General features: G+C 47.1%; 1 protein-coding gene across 1 annotated transcript in view; it reads left to right on the plus strand.

The window, feature by feature from the left end:
* Positions 1-27,203, plus strand: part of Tiam1 (TIAM Rac1 associated GEF 1) — a 379,222-nt gene that overhangs the window by 340,437 nt on the left and 11,582 nt on the right. The window contains 7 exon segments of the mRNA XM_037209650.1: positions 6,120-6,299; positions 7,932-8,000; positions 8,256-8,381; positions 10,588-10,696; positions 16,347-16,526; positions 16,629-16,747; positions 23,242-23,350. Of these exon segments, the coding sequence (XP_037065545.1) occupies positions 6,120-6,299; positions 7,932-8,000; positions 8,256-8,381; positions 10,588-10,696; positions 16,347-16,526; positions 16,629-16,747; positions 23,242-23,350 (892 nt within the window).

Raw genomic sequence — 27,203 nt, forward strand, 5'->3', positions numbered from 1 at the left:
ATTGCCATCTGACCTCCACACATGCACCGTGGCATGCCCTGCGCCCAGACGTGCCTACACCCAACAGAATATTGAAATAACTGATTAGGTTTGGTCTCTCTCTCTCTCTCTCATTTTGTCTTTTAAAGACAGGGTCTCACTATATAGCCCTGTCCACTATATTGACCACGCTGGCCTTGAACTCACAGAGAACACCTGGCAGCCTCCGCCTCCTGAGTGCTGGATTAAAGGTGTGCGCCATCACGTCCTGCTGCATTATCAGTTTTTATTCTAGAGGGGAAGTGTGAAGCCAGAGACCCTGTGGGGTGTGTGTGTGTGTGTGTGTGTGTGTGTGTGTGTGTGTGTTTCCTTCTAAATGAGCTGGATGGAAAGAAAAAGCTGTCTGTATTCTGTCTTTTCAATGAAGTTTAGTTGTGCATGGCCTTTTGGAGCTGAGCAAGTGGATAACTGTGAGCTTGCTCTTCACTTGTGATGATGTAGGAATGTCACCTTTATGGGTGAGGTTGTCAAAAGGCTGGGAAGTCTAGCACCTCCCCTTGTCAGTGCGTCTTTCCTCCAGTGACATGGTGACAGCCTTAGGTCTCCTCACCCCTAGTGACTTATTTCTCTTTGCAGCTTCTGGTTCTAAACTCTTGTTTGTGGAATGAAATGGGAGTTAGCTGAGGTCAGAGGAGCCCCGTGTCCTGCATTCCAGGCTCCCTGGTGGCTCGGACATTGTTTCCCAGTTAGAAACTGTAATGCATGCTGTAATTGCTTGGGACGCATCCGTTTTTGTGATGAAGCCCTAGCATGAAGTGCGGTGTGGCACACACTTGAAAGAGCGGGTTTGTGTGGTGGGGGTTCCCGTGACTCCCTGAGGGGAGCTGCAAAGTTGTCCTGGCTGGCCACTTTAATATTCCTGTGCCATTTGAGATGCTGGCCAATCAGCTGGCCCGCTGGCTGCAGGGCAGGGCCACCCACAGCCTGGGAGGGCTTTGTTGTCTTGCTGGCTTTGGCTCTCTCTTTCTGGGACTTTTATTGCTGAGGCAGGTAAAATCAAAGCATGAGTTCTTATCCAGGATACAGCCTTTGACAGCCTCCCGGAGCGAGCGCAAGTCGGGAGGGAAGCAGGTGCCTCTCTGGGGGCCGTGGCCGCTGTCAGGTCTGCATTGAGATGTGGTCACAGGTCCGCCCTGGAGAACCAGCATGGGATACCCTGGTGAGGGAAAAGCTCTCGGCAAGCGGGAAGGTGGCCGGGGCTTTCTGAGTATTTTAAGAAACTTCGGTTTCCTTGCTGAACACTTGAAGTGCTAAGGAGGAATTACCATGAGACTAGACCCCTGAGGATGTCTGCACTGTGGAAAATCAAGCGTAAACCCAGGATGGAGGATGCCAGGGCAGGTGGTCCTCTCTACCGCACACTTCATCTGGTGAGCACTCTGCTGTTTCTGTCCGCCCCAGGGAAGACTTGCTTCTGTGTTCAACTAATGATGCTTATGCTTGCCCCCCAGCTCCGTATTTCAGCCCCCTTTCTTTCTGGGCACCCTTGTTCACAAAGACCATGTATTGCAGCAGTTTGGGGAAGATGCGGTCAGTAGTTAGCATGCAGTTGAATTTGTCTTGGGTCATTCATTATATTTATCCTTTTTTTTCCAATTTAGGTGGAAGAAAGCTTTGGCTTTTTAAATTTTATTTTTTATCTTTTTAACTCTTACTGGTGTCCTCCCCACCCCCCCTTGCGCCCCTTTTTTTGGCTATTGAAATTTTGCATGTATTTTATGTCCAGCGCACCATGCCCTTCCCACTCCACCTCTGACAAGGGACTGGGAAAACAGCTGGGTGGGTGTTTTGCTCCTTTGGGTGCTTTTTCTGCTTCTTTACTGCTGACTTGCAGTCGGTAAGGAAGGGTTGGCAAATCACCGGTTTAACATTAGCTGACCTACTTCTGCAGATCGGCTCCTGTAGTAAATGTTAACGCTCCAAAAAGAGAGCGCAGGAGTGAGCGCATGTCAAGAAACAGCGGCGTGACAGCATCATGCTAAGCCTTTGGAGACTGGTGCTGATACCCGGCGTCTGCCGGCCCGGAGAGTGTGTCATTGAACGAGACAAACTTTGTCTCTGCCTGGTGTCTGTTGTTGGAAGTTTGCTAGAAGAGACCCAAAAGCGGGTAGGGAACTAAAGGAACGGTGGATGACTGTAATGCCCTCTGAGACTGTGAAATGGTTTGGTTTTTTTTTTTTTTTTTTTTTTTTTGCTCCACCGTCCCTCAAAAAAAATAAATTTTAAATAAAGGCTGTAAGATTTGAGGTCACTCTTGCTCCTTTTGAATCCGTGGGAAGTGTTAAATCGGTCAGAGTCAAAGAACAGTTTTAGAAGTCGCTCATCTGGAGGCAGACAGTGCCTTTGGTGGTTGCATAACAGGAAGGCTTAAACAGCTGGGTCGCTCCAGTTGGTCATTGTGTGTCCTTAAGAGTCTCCCTGCCTCCCTTTGGGCTTCCTTTTCATCTTGCACAGGGGGAAGAATGTCCTAAACACCGAGCCCATGCTGGCCTTGGTAACGCCGTGGCAGGTCCTCCTTTGTTGTCTCTGTATGGTGGCCGAGCCCCAGTTTTTACTGGGGACACCTCTGCCCCTTCAAGGATTTTCAAGTCTCCAGTGTCTGTGAGTGCTACTCTGTGGTTTCTGGTGATAGTCCTCAAGTGGGGAGAGACTGTGTGCCCTGCTGGAAGTACCTGGGTGTTTTCCTCTTGCCCCAGAGCCAGGGCTGCCTTCATGGAGGAGCTTGTTGGGAACCTCCCACCCAGCCTGCCTGGCTGGGCATGTGTGTGTTCATGGTGTGAGGTGTGTGAGTGGTCCATAGCCACCTGACAACCAGCTATGAAATGGTTGGTTCTTTCTCTCTCCCTGCTGTACCCTATGTGACTGTGACCTGGATTAGAGGTTTGACCACAGTGGAGGGAGGCAGTGGAGGGAGCTGGAGGTTTAACTGGGCAACAGTATGTGAAATCAGTAGCTTAGAGACATTCCAAGGGGGCCCTGCATGTCCGAGTTCCTTCAAAGGATAATGTAGAGGTGGTGTTTTAATCAGACAAAATTCTTAAACTTTATAGCATCTTTTAAATTCTCTCCAAACAGAAACAGCCCACTCAAAGTGATATCTACATGCATGATATCTACTTACTAATTCTATGAAACCATCTTGTTCTTTCAAGTAACATGTATTAGCAGTGAGAAAAAAAAAAGGCCCGTGTGGAGAGTCAATGCCTTATGCTTGGGATACACCCCAAAGTGTGTCTCTCTTGAGTCGGGAGCAGAGTGTTGTGAGGACCCTATTCAGCTTCAGAGAACGTTCAGGATGGGTCTAATGAGAAGGGCTGAGCCCTCCAGAGGGAACCCCATGGAGCTTTTAGGTGTCCCCCAAGAAACTAAGGGGGCAGGGCACATGTTGTCAACTCTGACTGTCTTCTACCTGTGAGATTTCCTCCAGAAGGGCACATTTTACAGTTTCCCTTTTCTGTAGGGGATCTACCTTGAGACCCTCAGTGGGTGTCAGAAGCCATGGATAGGTGGATAGTGCCAATTCCTGCGTGCACTGCGTTTTTTTCTCATGCATACATGTCTTTGATAGAGTTTAATGTTAAATTAGGCACAATAAGAGATTAATAACTAATAAACGAGAGCAACTGTGCATAAAACCTGTAATGTGTAAGAGCATAAAATATAAAGTGCTTCAGTAAAGGTTTTGTAAACAGGGTTTCCCCTGAAAGGGCCAAAACAAAATGTTAGAATTTTCTGATAATAACTGAAATCTCAGAAAGTGACCCCAAAGTTAAAGTTGATCACCGCACTTCATATGGTTTTGTGTGTGTGTGTGTGGGGGGGGTGAGTGTGCACATTCATTTAGGACTTGATTTGGGTACTAACAGAAGAAAGGAGAACACCCAGGCTGCTCAGAGGAGGCATCCAGGGAATCCGCTGGGCATGGAGTGCCCGAGTGGCACCAGTCTAACTAGGAATGTACTTCACAGAGACCAGGGCAGCCCCCCTGTTCACATTCTTGAAAGTAGTGTCTTTAGGTACTCATGATATCAGAGAGGAACCAAGAACCCCAAGTCCCATTCCATTCCATTCCATAACTTCTGTATTTAACCAGACGTTGACGCCTCCCGTGTGGTGGGGCCTGACTTTTGGAGTGCCCTGCTCCTGCTTACAGGAGTTTGCCTTTTGTGCAGTTGAGGGATCTGCTCGGGATAATACACAAGGTCCGGTGGGTAATCATCTCAATGATGAAAGTGCAAGAAAGGGTGTTCTGCCAGTAATTGGAGTTCCGTGATGGGTGTGTTTGTCATGGGAGTTGTGTGTGAAGGCCAGCCAGCTGTGGTTACAGATGGAATTGTTACAGAAGCACCGTGTAAGCCACGGTGCCAGGGCCACGCTCGGTTGTTAGGTTCCTGGACCAGACAGCAAATCCGAGCAGCCCAGGGGAGCAGATGATGGGATGGGGGCGGGTTGTCAACTCTGTCTCCTGCCTGTGAGATTGTCTCCAGAAGAGCATTTTTATCCCCCCATCAAAACAACATTAGAAAATGTTACCTCTCTTGATTATCATTAGATCATTAAAGGGAGGCACGAACAGTTTGTTAAGTGGATATATTTGTTCCCTTGTTTCTATTGTTGTGACAAAGCCCAATTTGACGCTATCAAGATGACCTCAAGTTAGTGAAGTGACCCATAACTAATTCCTTTGTTCCCACACCAACAGGCTTTGATGCAAAGCAGGCATTTCCTCCCTTTTCCAACAATCTTATTGAGATAAAACTTACACAGCATACAGTGCAGCCCATTTGGGTGGGTTTTCTATCCCTAAGTGAAGATTTTTTTGGGGGGGGATATCTGAAACCCACCGTTTCCTGGAGGATGCTGAACAGTACCCATGACAGGCGACATGCTTTCTGGCAGCTACTGGAGTTAACAGTAGCCATAAATAAGCCATGGCAATTAGAAGAGAGTGATAGCCATGTGAATCACTGTCCAGGCTCTGGGCTTTCTTGCCTTATGCTGCCCCTAATGCACCTTTTGGTTTCGGTAGGGGGATCTAAGAAATGCTGTCTGTGTTCTTTTTGGCATATGCAAATCGTCCTTCACTGTATTTAAATCCTGTCCTGTGGAATATGCTAGGTCTTGGCTCTCCTGCCTTACTCACAACCAGCTATTGTTTGAGGAAAGAATGTTCTTCCTAGATGATAAAGGCGTAATTCTTCATCAGCACCATCATTTCCTGGAAAAGGGCCCCTTTGAGTTTAGGATTGGAATAGACACTAGAAAGACTCTAGGGAACTAGAAGGTAGAAAGAATCCACCCAACGTTACTGGTGTGCACTGGACAGACAAACCAGTCCTTACTCCAAACAGTGCCTGGGGCAGTCAGGTCCATGAGACCCTGCACTCAGGAAACAGACAGGGTTGAATGTCTGTGAGTTCAAGGCCAGCTTGCTGTACATAGTGAGTTACAGGGCAGCCAGGGCTACATAAGGAGGCCTTGTCGTTGTAAACAACCCCAAGCCAAATGCCAGTACCTCGCATTCCAGTGTAGACCCTGACTTGAAGGATCTGAGCTATGGGATTGGGGTGTTGAGGAGATCCAGGGCTTCAGTGAGGTAAGCCACTGGGCTCGCTGGATTGGCAGCACCCTGTGCTTCAGACGACATCACTCCCTAGGGTGCATCAGGAAATTGTGGGCAATCATTGCAGCCTTTCCCTCAGTCGTGTCCTCCTGAGACAGTGGAGGCTGAGGGCCACAGTGGCCTGTGTCAACTGCCTTCTGCTCAGAGGGCAGTGGAGAAGCTGGAAATAGCAGAACTTATCAAAAATAGAGTTATCTGTCTAAATGTGGAGAGTTTTTAATGACTACAGGTAGACATTGTCTTCCAGCTTGCTAAATAAGTATACGAAACCGAGTCTGATAACTGAGTAAGTGGCCTTGTTCTTTGTGCTCCTCCATGTCGTTAACTCCTTCCTTCTCGTCTGTCAGCTTCTGATGGAATGGTTCAACACATAGGCTCTGGGCTGGGGAATGTAGCGCCAAGGCTCCCGGCTGAGAGGTGACTCCATCTGCTTTGCCTTATCGCCTGTGCCCCACAGAGCACAGAACAGGTTGCCGCGTTTTGCCGGAGTCTGCACGAGATGAACACCTCCGACTCGAGCCCATCTCCTCAGGATGCCACAGGCCCTCAGCTGGCCACCACCCGGCAACTGTCAGACGCCGATAAACTGCGCAAGGTGATCTGCGAGCTGTTGGAGACTGAGCGCACCTATGTGAAAGTATGTCTGCCCCCCCCCAGCCTCGGGGGGGGGGGGGGGCTTACCCACATTTCCTTCTGCAAAGAGTGAAGCGGGTCGCTGTCTCAGTTAGGGTTTCTGTTGCTGTGAAGGGACACTATGACCACAGCAACTCCTAGAAAGGAAGACATTGAACTGGAGCTGGCTTATATTTCAGAGGTCTAGTCCATTATCATCGTGGTGGGACATGGCGGCGTGCAGACACGGTGCTGGAGGAGCTGAGCGTCCTACATCTTGCAGGCAACAGGAAGTGGGCAGAGTGTCACACTGAGGGAAACTTGAGCAAAAGAAACCTCAGAGCCCGCCTCCACAGTGACACGCTTCCGCCAATAAGGCCACACCTCCTCACAGTGCCACTCCCCTTGGGGGCCATTTTCTTTCAGACCACCACAGACACTCCCTGAGTTTTGACCCACGCCAAGGTCAAGTCACAAATGCCAAGACCTCGGTCTCTCTTACGGAACTAGTGTATTGATTAACATTGATAACTATAAATTCTTAATTTTTACTTTATATACTTATATGATTGGTGGTGAATATTAAATCATCTTTCTGGCTTTTCTCAATATGTTATAAGCTACTACTAAATCTGAATTCAGGGCCTGGGGAGATGGCCTAGTGGATAAGAGTGAGGACCTGAGTTCAAATCCCGAGAACCCACACTGGCTGCATGTGTCTGTCACAGTGTCTCTTGGGGGACAGACAAAGGCAGATCCCAGGAGCTTGCTGGCCAGCCTAGCTCAAAACCTGGTGGGCTCCAGGTTCACCGTGAGACCCTCTCTCAAGGGAATAAGGTAGAAAATGATTGAGCACAACACCCAACATCTTTCTCTGGCTTCTCCAGGCACATGCATGGTATTTGTACATAATGCAGTGTATACATACACACACACACACATACATGCACACACACACATAGTAGTTTCTTTTAAAATGAAGGATCCTAATTGTTGAGTATTTGATAAGAAAACTCTAATCAGTCATAAATAAAGTTTCTGAACACTCATGAAAATGGACTGATTAAAGTCTTTTCATAACCTAATGTGAGTCTAGGGAGAAGGGGGCAAGTTTTCTGCGTGTTATTAATTGTTCTGTCCCCACCCTGACTGACAGCAATGAGATCTAGGTTTTTGTTTTTTTTAAGACAAGGTCTCACTGTGGAGCCCAGGCTGGCCCTGAACTCAAAACACTCTGCTCCAGCCTCCCACATACCAGGATTCCAGCCCACACCAACAGGACCAGCCATCAGCCTTTAACCACTTAAATGTTAGTCTAAATCAATCTAACTATTCTAAGTCTAGCATATTGTGACCCACAGGCCATATCTAGCCTGCTGCCTGTTTTGAAAATAAAGTTTTATTGGGACACAATCATGTCCCTTCCTGTATGGCGCTCCTTAGCGGGCTCTCAGAGTACACCGTGAGTTAAAGAATCCACTTCAGCTGTGCTCAAGGGCCTGCAGCGTCTGCAGTACTTGTAGATGAAGCCTGCTCCTTCCTGTCTTAATGGATTTCATCACTGGCTGCTTGGCATTCAGAACACAGTTTGTCTCTCCAGCCTGTAGATCCTTGTAGCCTTTTAGGTATGCTAATGAAGTGTCCTTCTGGCTCATAGGACTTAAACTGCCTCATGGAGAGATACCTGAAGCCCCTTCAGAAGGAGACCTTCCTCACCCAGGATGAGGTATGGCGGGCTGTCTTGATGTTGGGGGGGGGCACACTGCTGTTGACTTGCTGGTAAAAAATGGAGCAATGACGGGGGTACCTCTGGAATCCGTTTAGTTAGAGCAGGTCAGATACAGCCTGTGAAGTTTTGATGTGGAGTTGGAGCATGAGGGACTGCCACATTCTGTAAGAGTAGACTTGGTGGTACTCAGACATCATAGTTTCTGAACCTCCATGTAATATGGGGTAGATTAAATTCTTTTTCACTTTTCAGCTTGATGTACTCTTTGGAAATTTAACGGAAATGGTAGAGTTTCAAGTCGAATTCCTTAAAACTCTGGAAGATGGAGTAAGACTGGTCCCTGATTTGGAAAAGCTTGAAAAAGTTGACCAATTCAAGGTAGGCCTCACCTCCAAGCCACTGAAAGCTGCCCGTTCTGTCGCTGCTGGGGTTATCTTGTGGGTTAGGATGAACCCCCATGCCATGTTGTAGGTGGTCTTTTGTTCTTTGGGAGTCTGCGGAGCTCACAGTACTGAGGGCTTCCCAGGACTTCCCAGTGGGGGGACCATCCCCAAGGGAGTTGGGGTTGGGAGAGACCCCTTTATCATCTTTCTTGTCTGATGCTGCTGATTCAATTAAACATATTTATCTGCTGATGTCTCCTTTGGAAGCTGCACCATCCTTAAGGTTACATTAGCTAGTAGCAAGTTAAATACATTAGCTAGTTACAAATTAAATTAGTCCTCTGGTCTTTCAGTAAAATCAGTTTATCCCGTTCTGGGGAACTTTGCTGATCCCTGTCCAGACGGACAGTGTCCTTATGGTCCTAGTGAGCAGGTGTGACTCGTGCCTGAGTAAGGGTTACTCACCCTCAGCTCATTTCCTCTCCCCTGGCTGATATTCCCTGGAAGGAATTTCTCATTCCAAATTCCAGGTCAAAACAAAACTCATTGAGGTGTGTGTTGGCTTACATGCACCCGCCCTGTGCTTTTAAAAACAAGGTCAGCTATGGTATAATTGGCAAAGCACTGTGCATATTTAATGTATAGGCTCTGATAAAGTATGTGTGTATGAGTACACACACACACACACACACTCACACAACCTGTGAAACCATCACTACAGACAGGACAATGACAAAATCATCTCTGAAAGCCAGTTCCTGCCACTGGTGATTTCCTGCTCCTGCCTCTCAGTACCTCCCATCCACTGGCAGCATGCTCTGCATCCTGATGGTGTAGGTGTGTTCATCAGGCTGATGGAACTTTCTCTTGGGGATCTGCGGTGTGCACTAGCCTGTGGGGCCTTCGGAAGTTCTGTAGGTGAGCAGCATTGGGCAGCTGTGGTCAGAGTGTAGAAATCCCTCCCATCCCGTGCAGCAGGCACTGGAGATCCTGCTTTATCTGGCTACTGTATGGTAAACACTTAATAACTGTTACTGTAAGCAAAGGAGTGGATTTTTTGTGGTCCTTCCCAGTTTTTCCTGTTTAGTTTGTGATCATGACTCTGGTAGACACATCTTTACATAGTCCTGCAGCCAGGGCACTTGAGAAGTGTAGGAAGAGTTGAACATGAGGAAGAGATTTGAGGTCTCTGTTTACTGTGGATGCCAATTAAGTATGGCCTAAGGCAGACATTTTCTCCATCAGTAGACTATCTGAACTTCCTCTGAATTGTGTGTATCAGATAAACGGCATATTTGGGAACTTGTTATCATTTACATCCCTTGCTTGGAGTCTTTAATTACTTTGTAAAAAAATATTATTATCATCATCATCATCATTATTATTATTGTGTGTGCACACATTTGGAGGCCAGAGGACCTTATACCTTACATGGGTCCCAGGGATAGAACTTGGGCTCCCAAGTTTTCAAGGCAGGTACCTTCCTTTAACTGCTCATCATCTCATCATCCCGCATTGTAATTCTAAGCCTGTCTCTGAGCAAGACAAAGTCCATGTGAACTTTCTGGAAGATGTTTTTCTGATGTCTGCTCTTTTGTTCACTTGCATAAAATGGATGGGATCAAAAGCATCCCACACCAGGTGTATCTGTCCTAACAAGGAAGCTCTGTCCTGATGTGATCCTCTTGGGGCCGCAGTCCACACCTGAACGTGGCTCTTGCATTGGTATTGCTTATGTTCTTACCTACTCCTGACAGAGGGGCTTTGGAGAAGGTGGAGGCGGTAACCAGGGGCATGTCTTCTCCACTTTGGAGGTGTAAGCCTTTCCTACATTTGTCTGGTTTGTCTCTTCTCTCTCCCAATAAGGAACTCATGAGAGAACTCAAGCTATTTCTGCCTTCCCAAAAATCTATTATTTTCTCATCGGCGTTCAAACATCTCAGATAGGTACACTGAACACTCCCACTGTAAATACTGAGAAGACAAAACATACAACATCTGTAGAATTCATTGCAAACCAAAATAAGTTTCCACGATCAGTTTTAGGACATTGATGAACAAAGAAAGGCTTTGGCAGGCCTGGAGACTGGCCGGTGCAGAGTGAGACCGGTGTTTTCCTGCTCGCGCCTGCCGCTCGGCCACAGCGCTGGGTCTACGTGAGGAGGGGCCTGAACCCATTGCCCGTTTTCTCTTTAATCTAGAAAGTGCTGTTCTCCCTGGGGGGATCCTTCCTGTACTATGCGGACCGCTTCAAGCTCTACAGTGCCTTCTGTGCCAGCCACACGAAAGTCCCCAAGGTCCTGGTGAAAGGTAAGGCAGGGCTGGGTGGTTTAGACCGGTGTGCTGGCTGCCAATTCACATTTGTGTGGATGGCAGTGGCGGATGGCTTTCAGAGAAAACTCTGAGTTACTGATGTGCAAGGCTGTTCTTTCCTGTAAGACACAATACCGGTTTTGAGAAGACAAATGTATTGCTCTCTTAAATTCATCATTGATCAGTTTTCTTGCAATGAAAATTTCGACTCAGCCATTTTGGGGCGGGCGTCTTCTTGCAATAATGTAAAATCCACTTCCCCTCCCCCCACCCCACCCCAAGACGGGGGTTTCTGTGTGTAGCCCTGGCTGTTCTGGGATTTGCTCTGTAGCCCCAGGCTGGCCTCGAACTCACAGAGATCTACCTGCCTCTGTCTCCTGAGTGCTGGGCTTGAAGGCGTGTGCCAGCCCTGCCCTATTTCTCCTGTTCATTAATCTCTGTTATAATTCACCGTGCTTCACATGCTCTTCGTTTCAGAAGGTCATCTTTCCTGTGCTTGTTTTTATTCACAGGTGTGTGGTAGGAGCTGTTAATGTTACTACTGAAGTTACTGCAGTTAGGTTTGCACAGACCAAAGTATAGTTTTTATGTTGGGAATGTTCTCTTGTTCTCTTTTCTTACCGCCCCTTCCCCTTTCTCCCCTTCCTCCCCCCTCCTTTCCATTTCATTCTCCCCACTTTCTACCCCACTTCCCCATCCTCCTTCTCTTTCCCCCTCCCAAAGTCCCCTCCCCCTTCTTCAAGAATCTAGCCCAGGGCCTTACGTGTGCAAGACAAACCCTGCCCTTGAGTTGCACCCCTCAGCCCAGATGCTTCCCTTGGGGGTTTTGAGAAAATGAACATTGTGCACGTCTCCAGAACCTCTCTGCAGCCTCCACGGGTCACTGTATGGTGGTCTGCAATATGTAAAATGTTGATCTCCCAGAAATAAGAGAGGAATGGTAGTTAGCAGAGGCTGGGATGGGGCATGGGGTTAATAGGAAGAGGGTGGTTAGCAGGTAGATAATGCGCTAAAGAGAATAGCTCGGTTCTGTGTGCACAGCAGAGGGTATAGCACTGTGGTAGAGGTCACCTTGCATGCAGAAGGCCTTAAAGTCAAGCCCCAGTGCCTCCAGGAGAACATCAAAAGCATGGCGGAGTGACGGTGGTTAGCAGTAATTAGAAGAAGCTGAATATTGTTAACACAAAGCGATGGAAATGTTTTGAGAGATATTCTGAGTGTTCTCACTGATCATCATGTACGCATGTATTAAATTATCACACCCTACCCCATGAATATGTATAATTACTACATATCCATTAAAAAAAAAAAAGCTACGTCTGGTCCATTGTGGCAGCACACATCTGTAATTCCAGCACTCAGCAAACTGAGATGAGGTAGGATTTTGAGTTCAAGACCAACCTGGATCATCTGGCTAGATCTTGTCTTAAAAAAAACAATAACAACAACCCCCCCCCCCCAAAAAAAAAAAAAAACAGTTCAATTTAGTCAAAAGATTTTTACAGGTCAGTGTAATACATACTGTTGTGCCCAGATCGTAACCCCCAGAGAGATCACCAAGGACGAGCATACCAGAATGCAAAAGCAAGGTTTACTTCTGTTGCAAGTCATGACAGGGAACTCATCTCAAGCCATCTCAAGTGAGGCAGGGAAGAGTTACTCTTTCTTGGAGAAGTTAGTTTTTATAGGCAAAACCCATAAAATTTCTTAGAGGGGAGGGGGTTAGTACGGGTCCATCCTTGATTGGTCCAGTTTTTCCTGGGTCTGGACTTTATCTTATTCTAGTTTATCTGTTTGCCCTGTCAGGAATTTTACAACTCATCTCCAGGGTCTGGTCATGTTATCTCTGGAGAGGGGCATCTTGTGGTTAATAGGTTACCATCAGACATCCTGACTCTGTTCTTTTGAGTTCCTGGGGCTGGCGCCATCATTTCTGGGGACTTAAAACTGGCCTGGGCCTATCTATATTGAGATATCTTTGTCTAAGGCGCCCTTTTTGAGACAATAGAGTGAGGGTCTTGTGCCTAGATCATCCCCAAAGCTGCCACTGGAGACTTTAGGTACAGAATGCAAAAGTAAGGTGTATTCTAAGTTTACAAGCCTCCAGGGAGGCTCTTCCAAATCTCTCACTCACAGCAGGGAGGTTGGAAGGAGCGCTCCCCTTTCTTTGTGAGGCTAGTTCTTAAAGGCACAGACCATATAGTTTATTTTAACCCGCCTCCCTTTTTTAGTCTTTTGGTTGAATATCCTGACTGTGTTTTCCAAAGTCCCTGTAGCAGATACAGCCGCCTGGGGAAAAGGGGTCTAAGTTCTTATCTATACTTAGGAATCCTGGTTTAAGCTTCTCTTTGTCTGTAGGGGATAGAGTGGGGACTTTTACTGAGGTATCACACATACTATATGTGTATTAGCCATTGCTGTAGACAGAGTCCCTCCCAAAGGTATTAAAGAAGTGCTTCTTTGGAAGACAGAATCAGGACACAGTTTGGCTTCAAATGGCCTCTGGAAATGAGTGTGCTTTTCCTCAGCATTGCTAGGTGGCTGCCAAGAAAACATTTCTCATCAAGTCCCCAGCTGAATAATTTCCATGTGTTGTGTTGATGTTTGCTACCCAAGAGAACTAGCTTGGCTTAATGTAAAACCAACGTTAGGAAATGCTAGAATAATGCAGGTCTTTGGATAACAAGGACTCTGCCCCAGATAATGTGAGGCATGCTGGGAGTGCTAGTCTGTGCAAAAGCATTCTGAGAATTTCCCTGCCATGCTGTGTGGTGTCAACCTATGTTTTCACACATGTGTATTGGGTGTGTGTGTGTGTTTCTTTTAAAACTTTTATTGATTGCTAATCATTATCAGACGGCCAAAATAAACATTATAGAGTTATTTGCTCTGTAGCGAAGTTATATATGCATTATATTCTTCTAAGTAATTAGTACTTTTTAAAATCACTCCATTAGATTAAATTTGCCTCTGTGGATTTTTTTCTTAATTCAATAACATTAATTTTTCCATCTGAAAAATATTATACCATCACTCCAAATTGTCCATAAAACAGTAGGTATGGCCTACATTTTTTAATTGTCAAGTGAGCTGGAGGTTTTTGGAGAATTTGTGCCTGCCATTCTTAGACTAGGTAGGCGGGTTGGGAGGACTGCAGTGTGCTCTGTGAGCCTGCTCCCCGCTCCTAGGAAATGTGCCTCATGACTTAGTGACTGTCTTAGTCAGCGTTTCTAGTGCTGTGAAGAGACCATGGCCATAGCAACTCTTATAAAGGGAAACATTTCAATGGGGTGTCTTACAGTTTCAAAGGTTTAGTCCATTTAGTCCATTATTATCATGGCGGGGAACATGGCAGCATGCAGGCAGACATGATGCTGGCTACATCTTGATCAGAAGGCAACAGGAAGTGGACTGAGACACTGGGCATGGCTTGGGCATATATGAGACCTCAAAGCCTGCCCTCACAGTGACACCTTCCTCTAACAAGGCCACGCCTACTCCAACAAAGTCACACCTCCTAATAGTGGGGGCCATTTTCTTTCAAACCACCACAGTGACCAACAGCTGTATTTTGCACATAAGAATCTGGATATTAGAAATCAGGTTTCTCCATGTGTCAGCTCTAGAGCTAGTCCAGCTTCTGTAGCATGTCTAGGTTACTGTCCCCATGTCCTTTTTGAAAGGAGAATCATGAGCTGAACCTGTGAAATCTGATCTCCCTCTCCTTCCCCTCCTCCACGTCTCCTCCTTCTCCTCCTCCTTCTCCTCCTCAATCTCTCCTCCTCCCCCTCTCCTCCCTCTTTCCTCCCCTTCCTTCCCTCCCTTCTCCACCTCTCCTCCTCCTCCTCCCTTTCTCCCCCTCTCCTCCCCACCTTCCCCTTCCTCCTCCACTTCTGAGACACGGTCTCACTCTGTCGCCCTGTCTAACCTGGAACATGCCACATAGACCAGTCTGACCTTGAAGTTACAGAGACTCACCTGCCTCTGCCTCCTGAGTGCTGGGCTTAGAGGCATAGGGTGCAGGGCCCAGCTGGGTTCTTCCTAATAGGATTTTAAGGGGCTCAAAAAGCTGTGGCCGTGTGAGCTCATCTCCTGGGGTTCCTGCTGGTCTTGCTGTTTCAAGGCAGGAGGATTCACCACTTCATGACGCCCTTGTACGTCCCGTATTACGTATCACTACTAACCACTTGGGGTGGAGATCTGTTTTTCAAAAATGAATAACCACTAAGTTCTAGGAAACTACTCATTTATTCAGAAACTGTCAGGTTCCCCTGACAGACTGGGTGCTATTGGGAAGAATCTAAGTCCATGGAGGGCTGTGTCTAATTTCTGATGGACAAACGTAATCCTGATGACATGTAGGTTCTGAGTGTGAAGAATGAGTTTGTTCCAGCAGTGGTGATGCTTGTGTACCGATTTGTTCTAAAGACTGCCACTCCAAAATAGACGAACAGAAGAAACGTGCGGGGCGGGGTATGGAGGGAGGGCCCGCTCTTCCTCTTGCAGCCTGCATTGGGGCAGCCACCCCGCCAGCACTGTCCTATGTCCCCCCCAGCCCAAGCATTGCAGGTGTCCCCTGTGAAGTGCCTTGAGCATCCCATCCCTCCCTTCTCATGTGTTTTTGCCTCGCTCCACCAGCACTCGGCACCTGGAAGGCATTAGCCATTTTCCCAGTCTTCCTGGTGCGGACCCCTTCCGCTGCTTTCCCCCCCCCTCAGGGGCCACTTGCCATCCCAGCTGGAACACGGATGAGGATGAAAGCGAGGCTGGGAAGAAGGTGCTTGCCAGTGGGTCAGCTCCCCGCCATCCAGATGCTAACAGCTGGTAGCACCGAGCTGACATGGAGCAGATTGTTCTGAGGTTTCTGGCCTCACTCCACTTAACAAGGCTGCAGGATGCTGTTTCTGTTTCTGGCTTTTTCTGCCTGCTTTTAAAGAGGTCTTCCCAGCAATGAAGTGCTTGGAAGCTTGGGAACCAGGCAGAGATTTCAGCTGGAGGCGCTAAGGTTATTATTCTGGTGTTGCGGGGCTGGCAGATCAGAAGATAGCCGTCCTTTGTCATTCATGGGTCCCAGGAGGAGGGGACAGCCATGCAGCATGGCCCCTTGGGGAAGTACTGGGATTGTTTAGGAGACAGAGGAATAGCATGCTACTGTGAATAACTTCAGTGGGCTCCGGGGTGTGGCCGACGCTGAGCAGTGTGACATTTGGTCCTGAGGCAGTGAGCAAAGGCAGCCAGTGAGGACCCAGAGTGTCAGGGCCTCCTCCAACTGACAGGTGTGGGAGAGGTACTCTCTGAATTGATTTCTTGCAGGCAGTTCATCTGCTATCTTTAGGAGTTGGCTAGGCCTGGGAAGAGCAGTCTCCCCAAGGACAGCAGGAGTCAAAATGTCAGAACAGAAAGACATGCTCAATATGAGGAGGGTGAACAAGGTGATCCTTTAACTAGTCTGCATCCCCACCAAACGCACCCATGACTGACAGGCGTATCCGGTGTGTGCCTCGGCGGAGACCTCCTCCCTCTCCCCGGAGCCTGCTGGTCCCAGTCCTATAAAAAGATGCCTTGGGATTAGAGTGAGTGTGAGACGAAGTGTGAAGGGAACCACTGGGGCCTGCCACCCTGAGAGTCTGTGTTCTGTCCCTTCCAGCCAAGACGGACACAGCCTTCAAGGCGTTCCTGGACGCCCAGAACCCGAGGCAGCAGCACTCGGCCACCCTGGAGTCTTACCTCATCAAGCCCATCCAGAGGGTTCTCAAGTACCCGCTTCTGCTCAGGGAGCTGTTTGCACTGACGGATGCGGAGAGTGAGGAACATTACCACCTGGATGGTGAGTACCTTCCCTTTCTTCCGGCAGCCCCTCCACACCCCTGTGACCCCTGTCCCAGCCAGGCCTCTGCACAGCCCCCTTCCAATGCCTGTGTTCTTCTAGTGGCCATCAAGACCATGAACAAGGTTGCCAGTCACATCAACGAGATGCAGAAGATCCATGAAGAGTTTGGAGCTGTGTTTGACCAGCTGATTGCTGAGCAGACAGGAGAGAAGAAGGAGGTGAGGCGCCCCCCCCCCCAGCCGTGATGCTCTCTTTTTTTGAGGTGTGATTGTTTTCTCTGGAAGGTGTTGTACAAGACTTTTCCTTGAGTGGATGCAACACACATATGTCTACTCACTCCAGACAAGGATCCCATGATAGACCAAAGTATGAATACCTCCCAAATCCTACTTGGTGAACCAATGAGTTTTATTGGGGTTACTTGCAGGAATATGGGTGAGGGGTCACTTACAGGAGCAGAAATGACTCAAAGACAGCCACATAACCAAGCCCACCCCAGCATGGGTGACAGCTCAGAAAGCTGGGAACCTGGAGCACACTGCACAGCCTGCAGGCAGCTCGACAGGGTAGAGAGCGTCCTTTCCAAGTGACTTGGTTGGTCTAAACCTCTTCCAGGCAGCTTGTCTGGTTTCTCTTTCTTCCAGGTACCAGGTCTGGTCTGAGAATCTTTGCATCTTGGCTGGTCTGAGAGTGACTCTTGGCTGTCTTTATTGCTTACTCTGGGAGGGAGGGGCCTAGCAAATCTGGTCAGTTTCAGGGACTTCCTGAAGCAGTTTTGAATTATTTACCTTCTGAGGAGCTTCCTGGGAGATGAAATGCTTCACTCTTCAGGAAACTGCTACACAACAGTAGGACTCTTGTCTTTGAAGCCTTAGCTTTTTTTTTTTTCCTGTTGCTTTGGTAAAATACTCAGGCTACCACACTTAAAAAGGGGCCTTAAGTTGGCTCACCGCTCAGGGTAAAGTCCACCATGGCTGGGTAGTCATGGCCGCAGAAGTGTGAAGAAGTTGGTCGCCTTGTGTTGTCAGTTAGAGAGAGCAGAGGGTACATGCTGATGGCCAGCTTGCCTTTATTTCACACAGTCCAGGATCCCTGCCCACGATTAAGATGAACCTTCCCAGGGCAATTAAGGCCAGCCTTCACCTAGACAGCCCTTCACACGTGTACCCCGTGGTCTGCCTCTTAGGCATCGGATTGACAGTTATGCTCAAGGCCACCCATGAATTTTTATTTTCACTAGAGCTTTTTCTTGGTAAACATGTTTCTGATGCTCTGCTCTTAGCCTTTGGGGTCTCCGATTTTAATCTGTACTGCATGTAGAAGTGAGTGTCATTACCCAGGCTGGGCTGTTTCTGTGAATGCCATCGAAGGGTGACTGTGAGTCCCCAGATTAGACTATCTGCCATTTATCTAGTCCCAGTCACATAGTTGGTTCTTGATAAGTGATCGTTAGGTGAATGCCAGTTCCAGTGACTAATTCTTTTCCCCATACCCGAAACGCTGCTTCAGAGAAGCAACCACATGACCACACACCTAAGAAAGGCTTAGAGTGAATCAAAAATTGTTCCAGTGTTACATGAGCTTCCATGAAAAAAAATGTTGGCAATACTGAGGTGAATTGTAAAGATATGACTATACTAGCAGTCATCAACGTTGCGATATGTCTAGATTCAACTGGAGAGTTTTTTCTATTTTGCATTATGCTTCTGCCTAATGGACGGGGAGAGAGAGCCATGCTTCTGCAGTGATTAGTAGGGTGGGGGCCGAGCTGGCAGAGCTTGCTCGCCTACTCTGCAGAAGATGCCTCCCTCACAAATACAAAGGGCCGTTATCCAGCTGTTTGTTTTTTTTTTTAATTACACGCATTTGTGGGGTGTGGGTGTGGATGTCACAGTGTTTGGAGGTCTGAGAACAGCTTGTCAGAATCACTTCTCCCCGTCCCCCAGCTAGGGCCTTTACCCCCTGAGCCATCTTGCCAGCCCCAGGCTCATTTACATGCCCTCACTGAAACAGCACAGGTTTTCAGACTGTCAAAAAGATAACATTGGGAAGGCAGTGAGGCGAAAATGGGATGGAGACGTGAAAATGAGTGTGTGAGGATGCACGCGAAAGCCCAAGCGCTTGGACTGGTGTGCACACAGTAAAGAGCTTTTGAGGTGAGTTGTAGATGGGGGCAAACAGGGGTTTCTGCAGCTGGAGGAAGTCAGTGAAGGCCACTTCCAGCCTGGGCATGATTGCATATCTGTGCGCCCCCCCCTCCCCCAGAGTTGGTATGGCTTTAGCGCACTGTGCAGCACCAGGACCTGAGAGCCTGGGGAGGCGTCCTGTAGAGGATGTGGCCTTTCCAACTGAAATGCAGGCCTTTGCCCTGTGCGATAGAACAATAGAACACAAGAGCGTGCCCTGCTTAGGGGCAATGGTTTTATCTATTGAGGTTTAGAAAACACAAATGCTGCTGTTCTGAAATATCTGGTCATTCTTCTTAAATGATTTTAAAATCTCCCTAAGTACAAAAAAAAAAAGGTAAGAAGAAAACCCTATAGTTTCAAAACACAGCCTGGCATGGTTAGCAAGCCCAGTGCCACACGGCTGCCCGCAGGAGGCTGACACAGAAGGGTCAGGAGCAGGAGGCTCCCAGTGTAGAATAAAACCCTGGGGGGAGCGGGCCTTGGGGTCCATGCCAGGATTATCGGCCAGCGTCACACACCGTCACACACCGCTACAGCAGTGTGTGTCATAGTACAGCTATGGCAGGTGACTGTGGGGCGGGGACACAAGGTTGATTCCTCATCCCGCAAGTTCCCCTTCATTGGCAGCGTCCAGTGAGAACCTAGACCGAATTGTGAGCAGTTTGTAAGCAGTTAGGAATATTGGTCAGGGTCTGCAGAGTCTTGCTGAAACGGCCGCATCTTAGGGACATAGGGCACCCGAGTCCTCTTTCATCACCAGCTCTTCTTGGGGTGTCACTGAAGATAGATATGTTCGCAGAATACAAAGATGGCAGGAAAATATTTCAGGATGAACCTGGACCTTCAGTATTCCTAAATTCCCACATTTGGGGAGTTGACTTTGGGGAGTTTACCTGGGCCCTGTAGAACATTGCTTTTGCTCAGCCAATTAGAAGCAGCCAGGGGGATATTTTCCCTTAGAGGAGTGCCTCCAATAGCCGGATTCAATAAGGCACTCTAGTCCATTAATGCAACCCTCTTAGCAGAATTCACTCTGGACACTTCAGAGGAGGACTCAAAAGGGCCGTTGGAGACCCAAGCAGGGTGATTGGGCAGTGTGAACAGCCCCGGGCTTCTTGTTACCTTTGCCAAGTGGAAACCATCGGGACATCTCAGGGGTTATAGCTGTCCATTTTTACCCATGCCCATTAAGACTTCCTTCTAGGAACCATTTGAGGTGTGAGGATCCCAATTGCTGTGTTGTGTCCATGGCAGGACTGTAGAAGCTCCCGAGGGTGGATAGAGATGTGTTACACCAAGTTCCCTACCCAATCATGGCCATGCCCCAGATCACAAGGGCGGGGATGTAAATTCTATGTAGTCTGGAAGGAGAGACTAGAACATCACATGACAGAAGGTGCATGTCACAACACACACACACACACACACACACACACACACACACACACACAATTTTGTTTCCTGGAGGAAATAGTTTAAACAACAATCACAAAGACTTGTTAAAGACAAACTACCTAAGGCTGTATCTCAACATATCTCCTGAGAATTTGATTATGTATATCCTCTTCCATGGGATGAATGTAGGGAATGGATGGTGGAGACTAGTTCCCTTAGCTGCCTTAGATGTCCTGTGGGCTTGGTTGATGTGTGTTACTTAATATCTATAAGCAACGATCTCTTAATATTTTGCCCTTGATAATGATATGCCTCAGCAATAACTACAGTAATTATTATAACCCCCATCAAGGGAGGTGGTACCTCCATTCAGTCCTGACAGAGCTATTCTCCAGCATTGCAGCTGGCTTTGGTGGCCGGAGAAGACTGCATTGTGTTGACGGGCTGCCAGGTTGTTGCTATGCATAAACATCGTAGGAACACCTTGAGGTCGTATGCCGCAATGTCAACGGGAGCTGTTTGTTCTCTGGAAATGAAGTATCAAGCTCTCCAATGTTTGAAATATTGACTTAATGAAGAGAGAATTGGGCTTAATTTTTACAGACCTCAAGAACTGAAGTGAGTGGTCAGCAGGTCAGTGCCTAAAGAGGCATATTTGAGGAACTTACAGTGGTTTCTAGTGCTTCTACATAGGTGAGATCATGGACTGTGATAGTTGTAGACTCTTGTCCTGGGACATGCTTACATAGATCCCGGATGATCCTCTCACCTGTAATTACACTGCAGAAAGCATTTCTCAGTGGGAAAAGGGAGTGCTAATTTTTTTGTCAATTAGAAGTCGAATTACTTGGGAAGAGGAATTTTAATTGAGAAAATGCCCCAGCAGATTGCCTATAGGCAAGTTTGTAGGGCACATCCTTGATTCATAATTGGTGTGAGTGGGTCCAGTCCACAGCAGAGCAGTGCCGTCCCTGGACAGGAGGTCCTGAGTTATTTGAGAAATCAGGCTGGGCAGCCGGTAAGCCGCACTCCTCCATGGCTTCTGCTCCAGTTCCAGCCTCCAGGTCCCTGCCGTGTGTTCTTTCCTGCCATAACCACCCTCCATGATGGACTGCAACCCCAAGCTGCTTTTGATCATGGTGTTTATTTATCACATTGGAAACCCTAACTCGGATGGGGGAGGGGAGGTTGTAATGATTTTTGCCACTTTGGGAAGTGGGTAGGTGATTCCAAGAGAACTTTATACATGACTTATGCTCTAAGACCTCCAGGGAGCACCTGAATCTGTGGTAGTCCTAAACCCCTAGGTATCCCACATACCTTCCCTCTACATACACACTAGTTAGACACTATTTCTACCTTAATGATGCGCTTCCCATACCTGGTGGCCACACCTTTGCACTTCCCACACCTGGTGGCCACGTGGCCACGCCTTTGCAGTTTGACAGGACAGTAACTAGAAGAAAGCTTGGTTGGCTCACAATTTCATGGATAGTTGAGCTGTGATGTTTCTCCCCCTTAGTTAAGTTGAAATCTTTTGTCTTCTGAATGGGAAAGAAGCACCTTGGCTTTTTATATCAAAATTGATAGCGTCACTACTCTTAGGCTTTGGAGCCATTTATTAAACCAAATATCGTGATATCATAACAGGTGACTTGATATTTCAGATGGCTACTAAGTGATAGCTGGGCAAGTGTCACATCTGGTGTGGGTACTCTGGATAGTTCCAGTCTCAGGAAGAACCAAGAGGGGTGGTGGGAGGTCTCATCACATTGTCTGGGATGTTGTCAATTTAAAGTGCAAGAATGTCTCTTCGTGGGATTTTTCATTGAATGTTTTCAGATCCTCCTTGACAGGCAACCGGAAGAACCATGGTGCTGTCAGGTGTGAACACAAGGCTACCATTGGCTTCTTTGGGTCATCATGTCTGGTTGGGGTCTAAATAAACCCCTTGGCTGAGTGTTAGTACTTGACCGTGAAGAGAGCAGGATTAGCATGTGACCGACCACACGGTCTCTGAGGAGTTCATTGTCCATTCCACACATGTCTAGCAGGAAATCTTCAGACTTCTAATTTGAAGAATAGAATTTTGAAGGCTTTCCCCTTCTAAAGGGAAGTAAAATTTTCTTTACTGAACTGGGAAAAGGGAAACTGATTTGATCCCACAATTCCTGAAGACTCCACTCAGTGGTGTGACTCCCCGCGTTTTCTGGGGGGTATTTGTCACTGGCCACCAATGCCGCTGGTTCTCCTGGAGAAATTGTCTTCATTGGGTAGAAGAGCTTTAATTTTATAGACTGAATTTCACGTGTTTGCTGTTGTGACCCCTGACTTATACACTTTTGTTATCTCATTCCTAAAATTTTGGTAGACAAACATAAAACAAAGGAAAAAAGAACATTTTTTTGCACACCCTATGTGGCTTTTGGTAATCTCAGAGATTCCTATTCCAGTGTGGACATGCCATATGAATTAACAGATTGGTTTCATTAAAATGTCATCGTGTTGTTTCCAGGTCAAACAAGGCAAAGGTAATGACATTGTTTGGCATTGCTAGATATTATGACATCTACAGCTTCAAGTGGGGGATGGTGTTGACTGACACTAAGAAAGTACCTTTAAAATGCAATGTGTCATTTTCCATGTTCCTTTTTAAATTCTTCATGTATATTAATAAATAAATGTTGCATTGGATGTTTCTAAACTTAAAGTGAGAGTATATCCTGCTAAACCTATGTTCACTTAGAAATGTCTAAATAAAAAATATATTTAATTACTCAATAAGCTCACTACAAGTTGAAACATTAGTTGAAACTGTGGTAAGTCACAGTCATCTGTCTATATTTATAGCACACAGTATGATATTTTGATTCATACACATTGTGGAATGACCAAATAAAGCTGTTCAGCTATACCTAAGTGTCCGTACTAAGCAAGTGTTCTTTAGGAACAATGTTTTCACGAACTGTAGTTGACATCGGCCAACCCTATTTTATTATTTTTATTTTTTTCTTTATTATTATTATTTTTTATTTTTTTATTATTATTTAGCCAACCCTATTTTAAAACTGTATCAAACCTCCATGTGGCTCGCACCACTCCTGAGCTTGTCATGTCCTGGATTTCAGGTCGCAGATCTCAGCATGGGTGACCTGCTGTTGCACACCACTGTCATCTGGCTGAACCCACCCGCCTCGCTGGGAAAGTGGAAAAAGGAGCCAGAATTGGCAGCTTTCGGTATGTGTCAGAGGAGGGTGCCGAGGATGGGGAACAGCTGACTTATTTCCCAAACAAGAGTATTCCTTTTCCAAGAGATGGTTTATGACCAGGAAGCTAATTACAGCTTACTGCTCCAGCCACTAATTCTTCCAAATAAATATAAACGAACATAAATTAGACCTTCTCGCTGGATGGGTTCAATGTGGCGGCCACTCAGCTGCAGGGTGCGCGTGGCTGTGGAGACTGCACAGGCAGGAATTTTTTTTTTTAACATCTTATTTAAAAAATAATTTTATCTGCTAGTCCATGTGTCTTTAATGGATTGACTTTTCTTTTAATGAAGAAAAGTCAAATGAAGAACCAAGAGCCAATGGTTTCTGAGACCCCAGATCCTGGGTCTTTCATGTCTTCCCTGGCTCTGCACTGTTTTATGTAGTGCCAAGATTTAGGAGGCCATTTCTCAGCTGAACTGTTGTTGTGACTGGTGTCTCCATGGGCTGTAAGGGACAGCTCAGTCGTGTTATTAATACTAGTAAAGTAGACGTATTTGTTATTTATTTTGATAGGCTATTTAGAGGGGTGCAGGTGGAGGTCACTTACGAGTATTATACTTGTGCTTTTGGGGAAGGAAACCTAGTCTGATGTACGGGGAAATGTGCAGAGTTTAGGGGGTACAGCTCGTGGCTTGCAGTGTTGGCGTGAATATGTCCTCTGGCAGGGATGTTCCTGAGCAGGAAGTGGTTAGCAGCCCCTGCTTCTGTTTATGGTGTGTTTTATCCCTACGAGGCTCAGGTTGGATTTAGCTGTGAGCATCCACTCACCTGATGTTTGCTTGAGAAGAGAGTGGTTGCTTACTGCTTCTGTGACCGAATGTTCTTCCTTTCCGTGGTATAATTCCCAAATGGAACTGCCCAGGGATATCATTGTTAAATACAAATATTTCCTGGCTCTCCCACTTAGAGCCACATCATTCTCATTAAGGAATTAGTGAGGTTTCTAAAATTTCTAAAGAGCCACTGAAGCCCTTGAAGACATTGCATTAAATATAACCACAGTTTAAAAAAAAATGTGGTGAAAAAACAGGACAGAATACATCAGGAAGCACTGAGGTGTTTGGTGGGGTGGGAGTGTTGATAGTGGTTTTGGGGGCAGTAGGACTTACTTCCTTTTGATACCCACCTCCGTGTTTCTGAGACTTGGAGAGGGACTCACATCTCTCACGCTCCTTACTGTTGCTTACCGGTCGTGGGGCACTGAAGTAAGAGAATCAGCCACCTGCCTCAGGCTTGCCGCTCAGAGTGCAAGATTAGGATATTTTATGTCTTGTCCCCTGAGTTTTACAGGTTTCATATGGTTAGAAACCGATTTAGAAACTGAGAATAATTTGAGTGGGAGGAAGTAAGAGGTTGGCAGACTTTTCTGTGGGAAGCCCTCTGGAAATCTTCGTCCTCTGGACCAAGAAGAACATGGACTATTTGATGGAATAGTCAAGAGCAGCCATCGGTGATGAAGATGGGTGAGGCAACAGCGTCCCCCACAGAGGTGGCAGGAAGGTAGTCTAGAAGATGTTGGGTGTAAGGTGTGGGACATGCGTGACACTCGCTCTGAGGCTCAGAGAGGACTCTGGATTCCCTGCTCCTTCTTTCCTGGGCTGTGCACAGGGGACAGCGTCTGGTAACTGAATTGGAGAGGCCGAGCCCAGCACATCTGCCCCAGCTGTAAGCAGCTGCTGCTTTCTCCAGCTTAGTGCGTCTTGTTGGGGCTTTGGTTTGTAGGACAGAACCTTTGAAAGGCTCTGTCTGTGATTAGAGGCAAACTCACCATTACTCAGGATTTTTTCCAGAGTAACAGGAGAGAAGAGAGAGAGAGAGAGAGAGAGAGAGAGAGAGAGAGAGAGAGAGAGAGAGAGAGAGAGAGAAGAGAGAGAGAGAAGGAGAGAGAGAGAAGGAGAGAGAGAGAAGGAGAGAGAGAAGGAGAGAGAGAAGGAGAGAACGAGGAGGAATTAAAATTAGGATTATGGAGAAGTCTGCCTGTGTTGGTGAGCAGTGTTCGGATAAGTTCATTAAAGGGGACATCTCTGACACTTCTGTGATTTCAAGTAGCTAGGCAGAACTAACTAGAAATGCCTTCGGAAGTAAGGAGGAGTTGCCATGAGGGAAGTAGGTTAAACACTATTGAACGGGCAGCTTTGGGTGACAGCCTGGCTGTCCTTTTGTTCTGTTGTAAAACTCCAGTCTTGGGACACAATGTAGCATTCTTCCAAAGTGGATGTTGGCTTGCTGCCGCCAGCGCCTTGCCTCACAAGAGGGGTCTCGTGTACTGCCTGTTAATGATCACCACTACAAAACACAAACACAGAAATAGTTGTGTTTGAAGCTGAACGGGGATGCCAGGGATCTTGGGCTTGCTCAAGGGCTTGAGCGATGTCATCGAGTAGACAGGAAGCAGGCGGAAGTGCTCCTGCTCTGACAGAAGGAAGCCCGTCCTACCCAAAGCAAGTTGGAAAGTAAGCCAGGTTCTTTGTGGTCGTCTCCAGAGTCCGAGCCTGTGCTCCATCCCTGAGAACTCTGTTATTCATGCCTGACACTCCAGTCTGTGGCTCCTCCAGCTGCTACTTGTCTGGACTCCCTCAGGCTCAGAGAATGAACGTGTTTTGGGATGTTGGGGCAGCAGAGTCTGGGGAGCCAGACCCCGCTTTTCAGATGTCTTCTAGCTGTGTTCACATGTCAGAGAAGCCACATGTCCTGAGCCTCTTTTCTGCGGTCACTGACTGCTCACAGCGGCTGATCCCTGTGCCAGCCACTTCCAAAGCTGTTACGTCTGTGATCAAACACCGTGACCAAGGCAACATAGAGAAAGAACAGTTTGTTTTGGCCCGTGGTTCCAGAGGGGGAGTCTGTTGTGGGAGAGAAAGTGTGGCAGCAGGCAGCCAGAGCAGGGCTGAGAGGTCACATCTTAACCACATCCAGGAAGCAGGGAGAGCAAACTGGAAGTGGACCAAGGCTGTGGCTGTCGAAGTCGACTCCAGTGATGTACTTCCTCCAGCAAGGCTCCATCTCTTCTATAAAGGTGTTCTAACCCGCCCACGTGGGACAGCCCACTGGGCACTAAGTGTTTTAATACCCGAGCCACTACAATCTGGGAATAGTTTCAACATACAGATTTGGGGAAACAGACATTTAAACTATGGCCAACACTGACACGAAGGACCAGGGATGGTCTGGAGTCACCCTTCCATCACTTTAGATGCCCAACACTGTGTCTCCTTTCGGACCCCTGCCATGTTAACCACTCGTGGCGTTGCTTAAGGAATTTTGGGGGGAGGCTGTCCATAACTCTACTATCCCTTCCCACCCCATTTTAAAGAGTGTAAGAACTCTCTGTGTTCATTGCTCCAAAGGGGCTTACTCTATTGGGAAGAACTGGATTTATGTTCTATTTCATTATCTCATTTTCATTTCATTAGGTCAAAAAGATGAAATTGATTTCCTGAATTATAAATACCGCGTGTGTGTTAGATATAGAGTGAGGAGGAGAGATAGAGAGGGCCTTAATTTGTATAAATGCAACTTACCTTAAACAGTTATTAGAGGCATTTATACTTGTCTTCCATCTACTACAGTTAGCACAGCTAAGTTATAACCTTAAAATAACAAAGCTAAAATGCATTTTTTTGGGGGGGGGAGTAAAAGGTATTTCCATTTATTTAGGCTTTCTCTACTCAGATTAAAGGTAGAAACGTTTTTTCACAGCAGGCTTTGACGTTCAGAGGTGGTAAATAGGGTCAAGGTGGGTAGCAGTCCACTACCGGGCATCTCCATGCTCTCCTAACTATAGCAACACAGTACCGCTGGAAGTCAGCATAGTCAAG

This window comes from Peromyscus leucopus, chromosome 12, assembly GCF_004664715.2.
Source record: "Peromyscus leucopus breed LL Stock chromosome 12, UCI_PerLeu_2.1, whole genome shotgun sequence".
Lineage (NCBI taxonomy): Eukaryota > Metazoa > Chordata > Mammalia > Rodentia > Cricetidae > Peromyscus > Peromyscus leucopus.